Source organism: Rhipicephalus sanguineus, chromosome 3 (assembly GCF_013339695.2).
Source record: "Rhipicephalus sanguineus isolate Rsan-2018 chromosome 3, BIME_Rsan_1.4, whole genome shotgun sequence".
NCBI classification, from domain to species: Eukaryota; Metazoa; Arthropoda; class Arachnida; order Ixodida; family Ixodidae; genus Rhipicephalus; species Rhipicephalus sanguineus.
The window spans coordinates 37406224-37423401 of NC_051178.1; the positions used below are offsets into that span (position 1 = coordinate 37406224).

The 17178-nt window shown below is 51.2% G+C and overlaps 2 protein-coding genes across 2 annotated transcripts; both read left to right on the forward strand.

Annotated features, from left to right (window-relative positions):
* Window positions 1-4700: 4700 nt before the first annotated feature.
* LOC125757805 (uncharacterized) lies at window positions 4701-5544 on the forward strand. The gene is made up of 3 exons (XM_049413974.1): window positions 4701-4813; window positions 5050-5396; window positions 5504-5544. The coding sequence occupies exons 1-3, from the start codon at window positions 4701-4703 to the stop codon at window positions 5542-5544; spliced, it is 501 nt and encodes a 166-aa protein (XP_049269931.1).
* Window positions 5545-8816: 3272 nt separating this feature from the next.
* On the forward strand, window positions 8817-11668 carry LOC125757806 (uncharacterized). Its single transcript, XM_049413975.1, has 4 exons — window positions 8817-9110; window positions 9213-9354; window positions 9420-9917; window positions 10704-11668. The coding sequence occupies exons 1-4, from the start codon at window positions 8817-8819 to the stop codon at window positions 11666-11668; spliced, it is 1899 nt and encodes a 632-aa protein (XP_049269932.1).
* Window positions 11669-17178: the final 5510 nt, after the last annotated feature.

A 17178-nucleotide genomic window follows, 5' to 3' on the forward strand; every position in this document is an offset into this window, starting at 1 on the left:
CTGCCGATGCTTTGATAGGTGGACAACTTTGATGGGAGGGCGCGTTATCATCCTTGGCGCTAGTTTTGAAAGCTGCAGTCGTTAACGTCACTTAACGGGGTGCCCATGTTGGTACTTTTTAGCCGAAAAAAAAAAGAATCCCGAAAGCAGATAAGCATGCTCAATCTGCTCGCCGTCGATATAAGATTGTAGAAAATCAGCGTGTACGAATGTTAATCAGTCGTCTACTCTTTTAATTGTTTCATGTCTTCGCATCTTGTTCGCATACATACATAACTGCAAATTCTTCTTCAATGAATACAAGGCTTATTGCACTATTGTGGACAGATATTGTGTGCGCAAATATGCTAACATATGTTGCCAAATGCTTGATCACATGCTAGCTTAATGTTCTGAATGAATGTGCGATAAGGTCAGTTTTGGAGGTGTCATTGAAGTCTCCGCATATGGCATTCTAGCGAATTACCAGTACCAATGGCCTTCTTTGGTAACAGCGTCCACGATGGAATTGTTGCGAATTCCAAGTCGCATTTTTGTCCTTTCAAAGTGTCGTGAATTCCGTACATAAACTTAAACGGCCCGCGGACATCGAAGAGATACTCGTTCCAAAAGACACTTCGCAACAGTCATTTGTGCCAAACGCGTATATAGCGCAGTTGTCCATTAGCCTTCATCAGCGCGCATTGGGCACGGTTCTCAGAATTTGCAAGAAGTCGCCCATGTCGTTCTTCGTGGCCCTAACAATGATTTGCGGCATTTGCCCTTCTGCGCTTTATTTTACCAGATGAACAACGAATATACATTTTCCTATCGCAAAAAAGCACATTGTTTACAGCGTTCTTTTAAAATTTACGCGAAAATTGGTTAATAAATATTCGTTACTAGTGTAACAGTATATATAAACAATTAGCTGGGCCTGCGCATGGGACAATGCTGTCAAACGACACGCTACATGCAAGTCGTCTGAAATACACAATTGTATCACTTATTCGGTGCGTGTGATGTATCGTGCTTACCTGATTCTTTCGCAGTGTACGTCATTTCCACTCCTTATTTTACTGTACAGCGTAAAACTATAGGGGGGCAGGTTCTTCTCGCAGACAAGGGAAAGAGTTATTTGCGCTGATGTTGAGTTTAAGAAAGAAACAGATAAGCACTGCACAGCAAACGCAAAAAAATAATAAGCGATCCACTTGGGTATTTCACACCACTTGCCGTTTTTACTGACCAGATACTGCTGCGACGCGCTTCTTTTCAAAGCTCATCACTTGATGTACCGGCCGGATGTAAACAGCGTCGGCACTTCCCCCGCACCCGGCGCGCTCACTTTTGATGTCGCCTTCATAGGGGACTTCAATTTCGATTATTAACTTCACAATTTAATAGTCTGAGTTACGTCATTTTTGAGTATCTTTTATATCTTCGGGCACCTGCCTGGAAAGAATTGTTTAACGAGGCTATTAAACATCCTGTAAATTTGGCAGCCGGCGCTGCTTAACGCAGCTTTTTAACAGCGAAGCTGTCTAAGGCAGCCGTAATTTGCGTGGCCTATCCTGTGCGGCCTATCAGATATGTGTCACAGAAACTGGGAAAATCCCACTACTCACCACTGGTCCACTACAAAGGAAGAAGCCAACAATTAGCCCAACGCTAGGGAACGGGAGAGGCAATGGCGGCTGCGACAAGACTCCGAAGTGATTGAAGGCCTACGCCAACGACGACCTGCCCGTAGATCTATGAGATGATCGAAAGCTCGGTTTCAGCGCGAGTTTTTGTCTCTGGAGTTTGGACATCGGTGTTTGTCTGTGACTGTATGAGAGGTGCGAACGCTTGGTTCCAGCACGTTTCTGTCTCTGGAGTGTGGACATTCGTGTCGTGTCTATGACTGTCTGGTTTAACTCGAACCTCTCTCCGCTGAGAATCAACGTAGAAAAAACATGGCATCTCCTAGCTAATGCCTAGCAACGACCTAGAAGCAACCTAGAAACAACCACATTAGTCTTCAGAATCGTCCAGTTTCGCTGTGTTAAGTCTTGCATGGCTTAGTGAAAGCTTCGCAAATTTTTTAATTCCTCCGCTGTTATTGAGCCAAGAGACAACAAATGAGGCCCTGGTAAGTAGCTGTCTTGACACGGTCTCTCATTTCTTCATTATTACATGCCATGTTGGTGCTTACTGAACAGGTGAATGAAAATAAGGTGAACTGAAGCGTTCAATTTTTTTAGAAACATCTAAAGTCGAGGAAAGAGAAGGGACAATTAACCAAGAATTTGAATATTTAAATGTAAAAGTAAGAAAGATGGAAGGAAAAGTAACCAAAAGGACAACTCACCGCCGGTGGGTGATGAATCAGCACTTTCTGAATTTTTGCGTGTAATGCTCTACCACGTGAACCATGGTGGCGGCTCGATTTCCATGATCACTTGGGTATTACGGTATGTGTACCCAATCTGGAGCTTGAAGTGTTACCACGATTCATGAAGTTGGTGACTATTTGTCTTTATTTCTTCAGTTTTTCAGTACAAAATTCCGTGTGTGCTCAACGCAGCTAGACTTGTGCTGCCACGCCATGGGGCAACAGTCCTGCCTTTGCTGTCCAGAGTGAAATCTGAAGTTTCTGATTCATGCAAGCACGCACTGCGGGTTCCAAAACCTGGTTCCAACGAACGAGAACACCGATGAGTTTGATGCCATGGTGGCAGACGAGGTACCAACTTTATTTGCATGTAAGCTTTTGTAATACTACTTTACTGCATTTGATAAGTTTACGAGCTCGAATGCGTGTACTGCGTCTTTCCATTCTTTCAGGTTTCAAAGTTCAGGAAACTGGGTTTGACGTTCCATCCATGAGAAAAAAATCAGCCTATTTGCTCGCTGAGAGCGTTTAATCTCGATTGTCTTCACTTGGAATAAGGGCAAAGGAAACTTCTCTATAATGTGGCAACACGCATACTCAGTAAGTGTTAATATTTGTATGGAAGCCTCTGCAGATATGTTTGACACTTGATGAACATACTTTACTCTCAGCTGCTGTTCCCAAAGCTTTGGAGATTTTTTCCATCCGTACAAAGCCGAGTGTGCTGCGAAAAGTCTTATATTACCTACATTCCTTTCATCAGGCAAAAGTACAGTATCCCATTTATCTTCATGACAAGGCCTCTGTGAAGCAGGTTCATTTACCGTTGTGACAGCTCAGACTGAGCCTCTGAGAGTCTTATCAGGGACAAGACCGCTTGTTTAACAAACCACGCGCAAAACGTTAATGGAAACCAAAAGAAAATAACTATATACGAGTAAGCACTTAATAAAACATCACTGCACACGTTACCATGCCCAGCACAACTAGAACGCAAGTTCAGAGAATTAAGCTAAGCTGTACAGTTCGGCGCGGTTGAGCGGCGGAGCGGTGGCAGAAATGGTGGTCCGTTTCACCCTGTCGTTGAAGACTTGGCCGACGCATCACAACTAGAAGCGGGGGCTCCGGCTTATGTAGTGGGCGCAGGCTGGATGGTCATGATTAGGGAACGCTGGCTGCTGGGCAACGTGCTGAGAAGCCTGGAGAAACAGGGCCAGGCCCCTGGACGCACAGCTCGGGACGTAGCCCAACTGCTACTGCTTGCCTGCAGGCACCGAAGTCCGAAGGCCTTGGGTTGGAGTTCGTGTACAATGGTTAAGGTCTCCTCGCACGGGAACGCGACGGCAAGAGGCTCCGGCCATTTGAAGCCCTGGAGGCTCGGGTCCGCAACCCGACTGCCCGTCTTTAGCGCCCGGTCCGGTGACATCGCTCTTCTCGCCACGTATCCTCGAACTTCCCTCCTTGCACTTCTGTCCACCAGGGTTTTTTTCTCTCACCCTCAGACCCACTTGATCCGTCCTGATTGGAGTTGCAGGAGCTTCGTGGTGAACAGTTATTGGCTCCTGGTAGCTCCGTGTCATTATCGCAATAATTTTTTTATTTTGTCAACGTTGATCCGCGCGTCCTCGTGCTTGAAGTTGCTTCGACGTCGTCGTCTTTCATTCGGCGTTGCGCTCATCCCCGCGCGCACTCCTTGTCGTGTTTCTCTTTATGACGCGCACTTTCCAAATGCACACAAGTCAAACGCGCACTTCACTCGTCACAGCCTCAGCATGCGACTTGTGGACAGGTCAACTGCAGTGACAATGGTTGATCCATAAATATACGTAAATCATAGTGAATTCTAGAAAACGAGCGAAAGCATAGTTTCTCCTTCGTTGGTTTCGTATAGGTGGAAGACCAACTAATTTGAAAATGAAATTTAGTGGAGTGAAACCAGGCTGTGGCCAGTTTGCCTAAGTGAAAATTTAGGCTTCGCACTTCTCTTGAAAGGGTCAGGTTACTACTCATGTACTTTACTGGTGCTCTATTTACTACTCACGTACTTTATTCGATGTGGCCGTTCGTTTGTGGATGGTATATGTAGTGTACAGCAGTACCGCCAGATGGCAGCACGGCATGTACTGCTTTCTGTAATAAGGGCTGCCAATAAACCTGACGTGACTTGTCCGCCCGGAGCCTCGGCTGTCGTGTCACTTACTCGCCCGATGCGCTCGACATGGTGTCAGAAGTGGGCGGGATTCATCTTCGCTGATCCCGTGCTTGCATCCTCGTGACACGGCCCCGCCGCCGACGCCGCCGCTGCTCTGCCATGACGACTACCGGTGTTGAGGGCTCCGCCGGGATGTCGGCCGCTCCGTTCTCGCAAGGCATGGCCCAGCTGCGTCCACCGTCGCCGTTCGGCTTCGACAACCCCAGCTCATGGCCGACATGGCTGCTGCAGTTCGAGGACTTCTCGTTCGCTACAGGGCTTTATGTCGCTCCGGCAGAGGTACAAGTGCGCTCCATGCTTTACTGTATGGGCCCGCAAGCCAGGGTTGTCAAAAAGGAATATACGCTTTTTGTGCGCAAAACGTTTCAGAAAAGAAGACAGAAAGGACAGAGCGAAACGTTTTGCGCACAAAAAGCGTATATTCCTTTTAGAATGCAGTACCAACCAGCCCAAGTAGCCACCCTGTTGCACTATATTCCAGGGTTGTCCTCGCGTCGACCACGCTAGGCGAGGCAGATATGAAAGACGTCGCCGCCGTGAAGAAGGCTTTCACCGACCACTTCGTGCACCCGCCGAACGAGCTGTACGAGTCAGCGCGCTTTCACCGCCGTACGCAGCGACCAGGTGAAACGGCCGACGCATTTTTTACGGCGCTCCGGACAATGGTCAAGTCCTGCAACTATCCGTCGCCCGACGTCGAAGAGCGGCTCGTCCGAGACCGTTTTCTCGTGGGGTTGCTCGACCGCGAACTCTCGGACAAGCTCTGTCGGAACCCGAAAATGACGCTACACGAAGCGCTGACGTACGTTCGTCAGCACGAAGACGCAGGTAACGAGCGCAGAGCTCGTGACTCGGCAGAGGCATCTTCGTTCGCCGTCGACGCCGCTCGCCTTCGCATGGGAAAGCAAGTGTCATCTGATAAGACAACGCAACAGCTGTGCCCATTCTGCGGGCGAGCGTCACAGCCTCGCCATAGAGTAATATAAAAAAGGTTAAGAGAGGACACTCCCGTAGGCCCCTGCGGCTGATTTGGGTTCGCAGCGCACCAAACGGATGTGGGGAATCCTAACAGCCGCCTCAGAGATCAGAAATCGCAAAAAAAAAATTAAAAATGCGAATCTCAGAGGCCATTATTTAGCTATAGGTAAAATTACACGGCCCCCGAGACCACTTTTGTTCGTGTGATTGTCTCGGGGGTTATATATATATATATTTTTTTTCTTTTAACGCGTTACTTGCATGCATAAGTAGCTTCGTGTAAGCCACACCGCCAGAGCGGCGAGCACACAATGCCATTGTTTATGCAGACATGACAATCGTTGGGAGAGACGAAACATTTATTTCAAGTCACATTCTCACTAAGCACATACAAAAGATGGGTGCACTGCACAATGCAAGACAGCTGCCACATGTTGAGAAATTGCACAGTAGGAATAAATAGGCGATATTTAGAAAATTCTTACAATACAATAAATGTGCAGAAGACAGCATTAGCATCACAGAGGAAAAGGGGACTTCAGAGAGAAAAGGGGCCACTCGATTTAAGCGAATGAAGAATATGTATGACCATCCAAACACTAACTAGCTGAACGGCAAAATAGTGCGAAAGATACGGACATACTTTGATAGTTAGCTAATGACAACCACAACTTCAAAATTACATCTTGGAAAGGTGCAAAGGGCTACCTGTCGTCTCGCGGAATCCTGAACCACTTAGTCGTTGCACCACGCAGCGCAGCAGTAGCTGCCGTAGTACTTGACTCCGGACGGCATGACCTGGAAAAAGAGAAAAAAGTTTACCGTATTTTCTCTGGCCTTCGCGCAAATTGTCTCCGACGCACTTCTCAGCGCCCTTTCGCGAAAAACAGTCTCAAGCAGTTGCCGCAGTGAACACAAAGCAACCTTCGGTGCATGAACTACTGAGGCAGTATTTAACGAGAATATTACGTCGTAGCCACGGCCAACGAACACAGTTCTCATTTCTCAAGTTCTCTCTTATTCGGCTCTTAACATAGGCGTCAAGCAAACTGTGAATACCACAAATAACGATTCTAAGCACAACTGCACTCTTTCACACGTTTGCACACCCATGCAGTGAATTAGAACTGCGTGTAACGGCATTGAATGCACAAAGAAAACCTTACGACGCAAGCGGCGACTCATTTTTGGCGCCAAGAAACGATTTCTTCGCTAACGTGCTGCACAGCATTTCAAGTTGCTATTTCTTAATGCAAAGCAGTTCACGAGCATCATACGCGAAGCGTGAAGCAGAAAGAAGCTTTCGGCGCTAAAACACAAAGTGCGTCAAATGTCAACTTAAAGCTGTAGCGACAAATACATTGCAAAGTAATGAAGGGAAAAAAGAACCTAATGAAGGCGTTCTTACCAAGCAGCCGCCAAACAGAGTGAGTTCCCGGCAGACGATCCCAGCGAATTTCACATGCGTCGCCGCTCATGCCGCGTCGTCTTGCCATGCCGGCAATCCCTGACCATATATGGTCATGACAGCTACCAATCGATGATTTCGAACTGTCCAATCGCAGATGATAAAGACGGATTTAGAGCCGCACTACGAGCCAGCGGAAGCCACTGCCGCAGCCACATAGTCTGACAAAGACAAGTAGATGTATCGTGAACCAGAAAAGGTACTGCAGTGGATAACTAGTACGCGCGTTCTCTTGGAAACAGGGAGTGACGTGCTGCCGTCTAACGGCTGGCGTGAAGCTGCGTAGCTCCGCCGCTTATAGGCTCGTGTGTCCACTCTTGTCATTTTCTGTTACTCTATGGCCTCGCGCCGACTGTCCCGCTCGCAGTGCGTCGTGCAACTTTTGTCGCAAGAGTGGCCATTTCAAAAACGTGTGCCGCAAAAAGAAGCGCGTAAACGGGAAGCACACACGGAAGCCTTTGGCCAGCTCTATCGAGTTGCATGCAGTTGCGGGAGAGCGCCCGAACGCGAAGTTCGTCGAGGTACTCGTCGATAGCCGCCCACTTTCCTTCAAGGTGGATTCCGGCGCCGAAGTTTCAGTTGTACCCAGTACGTTTTCCGGCGTCCCGTCGAAGCTTCAAGACCCCAAGAGCGAGCTGAAAGGCCCAGGCTACAACATCCTGCCGGTCATAGGCACTTACGTGGCTACCCTGTCGTGGCACGGAAAGTCAACCAAGCAGCTTCTCTACGTCCTAGCAACCAAGACGGTCCCGCTGCTAGGCTTCCCGGCAATTCAACCCTTGGGCGTCTGCACGTTTGTCGATGAAGTCGCGAGGACTTCACAGCCCACTGGCGACTTTTGTCTCGATCCCAGTCTCTTCCGAGGACTCGGGACGCTCCCCGAAGCCTACACTATCAGGCGGCAACCCAATGCTACGCCTTTCTCTTTGAGCGTACCCCAGCGCATTCCACTCCCTCTCCGCGATGTGGTCAAGACTGAGCTAGACAAGCTAGAAGCGGAGGGCGTGATTCGTCGAGTGGACACACCCACTGACTGGTGTGCTGGGCTGGTTGTCGTCCCCCAAGGTCTCGGGCGGCTATCGGCTGTGCGTGGACTTGATTCGCCTCAATAAGGTGATTTTTCGAGAGCGTCACGTGCTTCCTACAGTGGAGCAATGTCTCGGATTGCTCGGAGAGGCTACAGTTTTCTCCAAGTTAGACGCCACGTCAAGCTTCCATCAGGTCAAGCTGTCCCCCGAGTCCCAAGAATTGACCACATTTATAACCCCGTTTGGACGCTATTGGGTGTGTTCCAATACTCACCGTAGACGGCTAAATAGACAGCTAAGTGGACAGCGGCCATCTTAAGTCCCATTCCAATTCTCACGTAGCCGGCAAAATAGACAGCTTCGAGAAAGACAAAAACGATGCAGGCTACTTTGCTGTCCAAACAAGATGGCGGCTCAGCGCAATGCTCACGTAGCTCGGATCTCGCCGGTATGGACGTCTGTGCACCAGTAGGCGCGTTTCCAGGCGCTCAATGTAAGCTACGCTAATTTTTTCATAGGTTTGAACACGAAAGAGGCTAAAGAAAGAACATTTACGTTTGTTTTTCTTAGCTTTCTCTTCTCGACCCGAGGTGGCGTCACGTCGCGTAGACGTCTTCTAGACGCGTTCCATTTGTCGGACAACATGACCTCGATGCTGTCTTCTAAGCTGTCAGCGTAGTCTGTCTACGATGCTGTCCAGAATTGGAACACAGCCATTGTTTTCTCCGGCTGCCGTTTAGGATCACGTCTGCACCGGAATACTTCCAGCGGCAGATGTCCCGGATCCTCGAAGGCCAAGCGGGTGTGGTGAACATGATTGACGACATCCTCGTCTTTGGGAAGACACGCTCCGAGCATGACCGCCGTCTCCGACAAGTCATGGACTGGCTAGCAAAGGCAGGAGTCACGCTCAACCGCAAGAAATGCTCGTTTGCGACTTCGAGTGTCAAGTTCCTTGGCGTCATGGTCAGCGCGGAAGGGATTTCTCCAGACCCAGACAAGGTTGCAGCGATGCGAGCCATGCATCCACCCGAAGATGTCGCAGGGGTCCGTCGCCTGCTAGGCCTCGTGAACCACATCGGACGCTCCTTACCACACGTTTCGGAAGTGACTGCGCCGATCTGAGCATTGCTGCTCAAGAACTCTGCCTGGACTTGGGGCCCGGCGCAGCAGTCTGCCTTCTCCGAACTGAAGAAGCTACTGTGCTCAGACCTCTGCGTGGCTCGCTACAACACCACGTACAAGACCACGATCTCAGCTGACGCCAGCTCCTATGGTCTCGGGGCAGTACTTCTCCAAGAACAGCCGTCCGGTGAGCGTCGAGCCGTCGCCTTCGCATCGCGTTTCCTCACATGCACCGAACGCCGAGCCAAACAGAAAAAGAAGCTTTGGCGGCCAGCTGGGCGGTACAAAGGTTCGAGGAATACGTCCGTGGACTCCAGTTCTTCCTCGAGACAGACCATCAACCGCTAGTGGCACTCTTGGGTTCCATGGATGTTGACCTACTGCCACCGCGGATCCAGCGGTTTCGCTTGAAGCTCATGCGTTTCCAGTACCAAGTACTCTATGTACCGGGGAAGCTGCTGGCAACAGCTGATACGCTTTCGCGCGCACCGCTGGACTGCCCTTCATCCAACCGGGTGAACCAAGTAGAGCTCTTTGCCCAAGAGGTCGTCCGCTCCTTCCCGGACATCGTCTCGTCGCAGCTCGAGCACCTGCGCCAGGCCGAAGCCAACGACGGCGAGTGCAGCCTGCTGCTTCAGTACTGCGCCAACGGCTGGCCTCGGCAGTCCCACTTGCCTCTCCATGTGAAGAAGTACTGGCAGTACCAAGGAGACCTCAGCGTCTGCGAGGGACTGCTTCTAAAAGGGTCCCGCATCCTCGTGCCGTCTGCCCTTCAAGGGGTCATGAAGCACCCCTTGGGCTGATTGAAAAAACACATCCTGCGGAAAGCTGACGCAGCTATGAACTGCTCTGCCAAATATTACAGTCGTGCGCGCCGCGTAATGGCCACAAGCGGAGCGCGAAGTTGCCGTTTCCCCAGGCACCCTCTTTTCAAACAGAGGCCGGTTCTCACTCTCGTCGGTGGGCGGGGCGTCTGTCCGCTGTGCGTCGCAGAGACATAGCACGCTTATTGGCCGATAGCCGACGTAAATCGAGAGCGGCGTTCGGATCAGATGCGCTTCTTGCCGCGGGGTGCCGTCACTTGCCGGCGCCCTCCTCAGTACACGGTAGCCGCACTCGCGCAAGCGAATCACAGCGGGAGAGCGATCGCGTTTCATGACGCGCGCTGGCGTAACTTCTTTCCCCCATGCCATCCCTCCCTGTCTAGCTTCCAGTGCGCTCGTCGGCACGAGAAAAGAGAGAAAGCGCTGGGAGCGTGCGCCAAACCCCCGTAACTCCGCTGATTCTTGACGGATTCGAGAAATTTTTGCGACAATCGATTCGGGAGGCAGTACACTCCGATACTGAGGCCATTAGATCATTACTTGGAAAAGTGGTTCATGACCCCTTTCAGCCTCACATGCTCGAGCTTCTCCATGACGGGCATCAAGGCATCAACCGATGCAAAGCTTTAGCTCGGGAGTCGGTCTGGTGGCCGGGCATCAACAACCAGATAGAAAAACTGGTGTCTAACTGCCGCACGTGTGCCGAAACCAGGGTGCAGCGCTCGGAGCCCATGCTCCCCTCAACCACTCCAAGTCGGCCAAGAGGTCGGCATCGATCTTTTTCATCTCAACGGCCAATACTTTGTCCTTCTGGTGGATTACCGGTCACGTTTCCCGGAAGTCATCAGTCTGCGTTCAACCACAGCACTTGCGGTCATCAACGCCATCAAGAGCGTCTTCGCACGCCATGGCATTCCGAGACTGGTGCGCAGCAACAACGGCCCTCAGTTTGCTGCGAAAGAGTTCTCCGCCTTCGCCAAGTCCTACGGCTTCTGCCACGTCACCAGCAGCCCCCATTTTCCACAGTCGAATGGGGAGGTGGAACGGATGGTGAGGACAGTCAAAGACCTGTTGCGGAAGGCGGATGATCCCTACCTGGCACTTTTGGCATACCGGGACACACCTGGGGTAAATGGAGCGAGTCCTGCTCAGCTGCTCATGGGTAAGCGCCTACAGACCCGGCTGCCGAAGACGTCGCACCTGCTGGAGCCAGCCTGGCCTCCTTCGGTCACAATTACTCAACGTGACCAAGACAACCGAAGGCGCCAAGCGTCAGACTTCAACCGAAGACATGCAGCTCACACCTTGCGGCCTCTTCAGGCGGGAGAACAGGTCTGGGTGCGAGATGTCAACTCCCCAGCAACCGTCTTAGGGCCAGCTCAACGCCCGCGCTCCTACGTGGTGGAGACTCCGACAGGTGTACTTAAGCGTAACCGGATGCACCTGGTGTCTACGACGGGAACCCCCACTGCCAACCCTCCTGTAACCCCAGTAGCGGATCAGCCCGAGACGACTACAACACCTGGAGCTGACCAAGCAGCAAAAGACCAGCAAACCACGTCGCCTCGGGAAAGCACCTCCACTGCAGAGGAACCTCAGGGTTCTGCTTCCACGCCACGCGTCTCACGGTCGCGGTATGGCAGGAGTATCCGCAGGCCGAAAAGACTCGACCTGTGAACATTGTTTTGTTTCGGACCATGAGTTCTAGTGCAGGTGCATGTGTTTTGTTTAAGTTTACCGTGGGGGGGATGTAGTGTACAGCAGTACCGCCAGATGGCAGCACGGCATGTACTGCTTTCTGTAATAAGGGCTGCCAATAAACCTGACGTGAATTGTCCACCCGGAGCCTCGGCTGTCGTGTCACTTACTCGCCCGATGCGCTTGACAGTATACGCTGTACTGAACTTTTGGGGGTCGAGCGGGAACGCTGAAGGTCGTCGATTACTTTAGATAGAAAGTAGCGGCCGTGGTCTGTGAATAACTGACGAGGAGCGCCATGACTCAGAATGATGTCATGAAGAATGAAATCGGCTACATCAGTAGCGCAGATGGTGGGAAGTGCTGGTGTGATGGCATACCGCGTTTTGTAGTCGGTAGCTACGGCACATCTATTACCGGTGGCTGACAAGGGAAAAGGTCCTAAAAGATGGAGGCCAACTCGCAAAAATGGCTCATCCGGTAATTAATTGGGCTGAACGCTGCCAACAGACAATAGCGCAGGTGTTTTGCGCCTCTGACAGAGGTCGCACGCTGCAACGTACTGTCGCACAGAACTGTAGAACCTTCATGGCCAAGCCAAAAGAATAACCAGCGAATGTGGTCCTGCGTGCGTGGCACCCTATAGGTGTCCGGTGGTGGGTACATCATGAAGCTGGGCCAGAACATCCAAGCGTAGATGCGCAGGAACAACGAGCAAAAGCTGAGCACCGTCAGGGCGGGCGTTGTAGCATTGCAAGATCTCTATTACGTGTTTGGGAAGGACGGACATCTGTAGGAAATGATGAGGCTGTGGAGATTGCAGACCTTCTATAGTACGCCGCAAAGATGAGTCGAGGTGTTTTTGAGCAGCTATGTTGACGAAGTCGGTAATGGTGAGAACGAGTGCTTCATGTTCATCTTCCCCCAGTTTCAGGGGGATCAACCGGGTGCCGAGACAAGCAGTCGGCATTCCTGTGAAGTTGTCCAGGCTTATAAGAGAATGAAAATGTGTACACTTGAAAGTGCAGCGCCCAGCGATCGAGGCATCCCGTGGGGTCCTTGAGCGAGGACAGCCAACAAGGCGCATGGCGGTCCGTAATAACAGCGAAGTGTCTGCCATACAGGTATGGTCAAAATTTCTCAATGACCTACACGAGAGCTAAGCACTGGCGCTCTGTGATCGAGTAAATTCCCACGGCAACGAAAGGCGGCTTGCGTGCGCGACTACGCGGCGCATGCCCTGTTCCTGTTGTGCAAGCACTGTGCACTATGCCGTGGTCACTGGAACTGATACGAGCCTCCGTAGTGGCAAACGGGTCGAAGTGTGCCAGAACTGGCGGGTTGGTGAGGATGGCAATGAGCGATTAGAAGACATTTGCTCATTGTTGACCCCAGGTTAATGCGACGTCCTTTTTGAGGACACAGGTCAGAGTGGGGGCTACTGCGGCGAGGTTCTCGACAAAACGACGGAAGTAGGAGCACAGTCCAAGAAAACTGCGGACGTCCTTTTTGAGGACACAGGTCAGAGTGGGGGCTACTGCGGCGAGGTTCTCGACAAAACGACGGAAGTAGGAGCACAGCCCAAGAAAACTGCGGACGTCCTTGGCCGAGCGGGGTGTGGAGAAATCTGGAATTGCATGGACTTTGACAGGGTGTGGTTGTACATCCGCAGCGTCAACGCAGATTCGGTGTCATCCAAAGCGACATTTCGACGAGTGAAGTTAAAGGTTAGCGCATCGGAAAGCATCAAGCATGGCGGACAGGCGAATTTGATGGTTTTCAAAAGTAGTGAGAAAAACAGTAACATTCTCCAGATAGCAAAGACCCTTGGACCACTTCATGCCTCGACAGACTTCATGCCTCGAAGTCGCGGGAGCATTACATAGGCCAGCCAGCAAGGCGCATGGTGTATTGTATTATCAATCATCAGCATCACTTTAAACTGACAATGTCCATGAGGAGTTACGAAAGCAGTCTCCTCTCTGTCTTTGTACCCTGAGAGGGTACCCTGAGCGCAGGTCTGCCAGTACCCTGAGCGCAGGTCTATCGAAGGGAAATATCTGGTGCCGTGCAAATCGAGTGTGTCGTCTGTACGCAGGAGAGGATGCACATCTCTGATGAGTGAAGCGCGCGTTTGAAGTGTACGCCTTTGGAAAGGGCGCGAAACGAAGAGAAGGAATACACGAATGAGTGCACGCTCGGACAGAAGCCCGGTGAAAAACGACGACGACGCAAGGAGTGGACGTGAAAGTGGCCCAATGAAAAAAGACCATGAAACAACTCAAGGGCCAATCACTTGGCAGCACCCAGGTCCAGCAGTCTCCAATGAGTAGTGGGCATGTGTGTCCGAAGGCAGAAAAAAATCACAGCATATCCACGGGGTGAATGATGATGAGTCGGGCGAAGCACCGAAGGGAATCATCGGTAAACCGTGAAACTCTTCCGGGAAATTCGCCCAGTACATCATATAAAGAGTGTTAAACACCGCGGTGAGGTTATTATCGAACCAAAGTCGATCACACACGTCGCAACTGTGGCCAAACGAATGAGCGAGAAATTCCCGCTCGAACCGCGCGTCGACTCCTTGAATGTGAAACTGCTGGCGCCGCTTCACACGCACGAGCACCATCAAGGTCTGCCAGGCGCCGCGCTCTTTCGCCGCCGCTTCTCGGGCTCGTACGTCGGGATCCTGGCGACGAGCACGAGCCGCCGCGGCCATCCGCGCCCGCCGCTCCGCTTCGTCCATGCCCCACCAACGATCCGACACGAACGGCGACGATCCAGGAGACTGAGAGAGGCACTCGTTCCCCGCAACCCAGGCACAGCCCGCGCAGCAGCCGATCGGAGAGTAGCGGCACTTCCACCGTCATCTAGTGGCGATTCACACAAGTGCACTATTGCACACACTTCTATTGGACCAAGACAGATTGTGTACAGCGCCATCTAGAATATCATCAGTCAACTGCAGTTTGTATGTACTTCCATGAGACAGCGCCATCTATTATACTGTTCGGGAGATACTGCCGGTTACGCCTGACATGGGACAAGGTTAGACTAAGAGGAGCTACGCCCCTAAAAACCTGGGCTGCAGAAGAGTGAAGGGTAGATCGAGGATACGTGGCGAGCAGAAGGTTGTTCAAGGACCGGCTACTGAAGATGGGCAGTCGGGTTGCGGACCCGAACCTCCAGGGCTTCAACCGGCCGGAGCCTCCTGCCGTCGTGTTCCCGTGCGAGGAGACCACAGCAATAGTGCGGCAACTCAAGCCCAAAGCCTGCAGACTGTAGTGCCGGCAGGCAAAATTGCAGCAGTTGGGCTATGGGCCCGAGCTGTGCGCCCAGTTTCATGGCCAGGTTGCTGCTGGCTTCTCATCGTGTCGGCCAGCAGCCAACGTTCCCTCGTCATAACCAGCCAGCCCGAGTTCACTGAACAAGCCGGAGCCACCACGTTTTAGTTGCGAATGCGTCGACGAAACCTTCAACGAGAGGGTGAGACTGACCACCACTTCTGCCACTGCTCCGCCGATCATCAGCACCAAACTCTAAAGCTTAGCTTGATTCCCTGAACATGCGTTTTGGTTGTTATTCAGAGTGTGTTATCGTGTGCAGCGAACATTTTGTTCAGTGCTTGGTTTGAGTAGATTGTTTTTCGCTTTAATTGTTAATTAAAAGTTCTGTGCGGTTTGTTAAACCAACGACTTTGTCCTTCAGTATGCTCTCAGGGGCTCAGCCCTAGAGCTAATACAAGCAATATCACAGGATCCTTCTGGGTAATATAGTTGAGGAGGCGGTAGTCAACACAGAATCTCCAGCTATTGTCCTGGAGGAGGGTTCAAATATGACCTTACAAAGCATTTTATCCCCCTTCCGTCGTATAATGGCACGCTGAAGGCTGACACCCGGTACGGCCGTCTGTGAATAGGTCGAGCATCACCGATATCAATTCGATGGGTAACCACGGATGTGTGACTCAAATTACGGTCGCCAAAGTAAAAAATGTCCTGGTAGGAAACGAGGACACGGCGTAGAGCATAGACTTGTTCTGAAGTGAGCTGGTCTGATATCATTGGCGGGAAGTGGTCGCAGAAAGACCATGGCGAGAATGACCACAATGAAAAATATGGTGGCTAGTCTCTGCATGGTCAAAGCAGAAATTGCATGGTCGGCCAGTAGGGACAGGTGCGCAAGTGATAGGCTTCGAGGAAGAACTTGCGATGAGAAGCCATAACTGAGGGCGGGAAACGAAGTTCGATTGTCTGTGACTGTCAGCACCGTGTTGGGGAGCGCGACATTGCAGGTCATGGCGACGTCAGAAATCGGGACAGCAACATAATCACAATCGAGCACTGGTGGGAATGGCGAGACCTGCATTTGAACTGCGGCTTGCAGCTGAAGGCGGAGGAACTCGAGGGAGCGTAGACAAGGTGGACTGGCAGGCGCGGTATCAGAGAGCGAAGGGAGTTCTAGCCAAAGGAGCCTTGCAGAGCAGTCTATAAGCGCATCACACGCGGTCAGAAGATTGATTCCAAGGATGAGGTCAGGACGGCAATTTTATATTACAGCTAACAGAACTCAAGTGTGATCATCCGAAATGGTGATGCGCGCAGTGCACGTTCCAAGCACAGCAGCAGTACTCCCACCGGCTACACGGGTGGTAGGTGCTGTCGGGGGCGTCAGAACTTTTTGGAGGCGGCGGGAGAGATCTGAGCTCATGACAGATATTTGTTTACCGGTATAAACAGCAGTGACAGGCATAGGTTGGCAAACTCACTCACGAATCGACTCACTCAGACTCACTCAGACTCGGATCGAGCCGTGAGTCTAAGTCTGAGTGAGTCCACGTGAGTAATATTTTGGTGAGCTTGAGTCCGAGTGAGTCCGGTTAAGGAAAATGTTGGTGAGTCTGAGTCTGAGTGAGCCCTAAGCACAAAATATATTTCTTGAGTGAGTCTGAGTGATCTCCAAATTTTTTTTTGCCGACCTATGGTGATTACTACTCAACTTCAGCATTACTATCAGCCTTATGACTCCTCACGTTGATACTGACTTCTACTCACAGATAATTCAACACACTAGCGTTCATACGCCAGCTGAATATTTATTGATCAGAGGCGTGCCTTGACACTCCTCCCGCCCCGCAAAATTTTTCAATGGAAGTTCTTGATAAAAATATCTCGTGTGAGTCATATCTTTCAATAAGATGGTCCTTACTGGATTGCAGTCCCTGATAACTCGTATGTGACAGTGAAAGATCGAAATGCGTATCGTAGTGCACCGATTATGCGAGATATAGGCGTTTAAGTACGTGACATCCTGATCGAAAAAGCTAATTATACGATAACGAACTCATGAGTCGACTCACTCAGATTCAGATGGCGCCGTGAGTCTGAGTCTGAGTGAGTTTGACTGAGCAATATTTAGGTGAGCCTTAGTTCGAGTGGGTCCGCTTGAGAAAAACTTTGGTGAGTCTGAGTCCCAGTGAGCTCTCAGAG

Excerpts from the sequence above, each read along its gene's own strand:
- LOC125757805 (XM_049413974.1), top strand. The coding sequence starts at position 4,701 with ATGTCGGCCGCTCCGTTCTCGCAAGGCATGGCCCAGCTGCGTCCACCG. Across the intron at positions 4,814-5,049 it reads CTGCAGTTCGAGGACTTCTC|GGTTGTCCTCGCGTCGACCA; the intron begins GTTCGCTACAGG and ends ACTATATTCCAG. Across the intron at positions 5,397-5,503 it reads TCGTCAGCACGAAGACGCAG|CTGTGCCCATTCTGCGGGCG; the intron begins GTAACGAGCGCA and ends ACAACGCAACAG.
- LOC125757806 (XM_049413975.1), top strand. The coding sequence starts at position 8,817 with ATGTCCCGGATCCTCGAAGGCCAAGCGGGTGTGGTGAACATGATTGAC. Across the intron at positions 9,111-9,212 it reads TCCGTCGCCTGCTAGGCCTC|CAGTCTGCCTTCTCCGAACT; the intron begins GTGAACCACATC and ends GGCCCGGCGCAG. Across the intron at positions 9,355-9,419 it reads TCTCCAAGAACAGCCGTCCG|AAAAAGAAGCTTTGGCGGCC; the intron begins GTGAGCGTCGAG and ends CGAGCCAAACAG.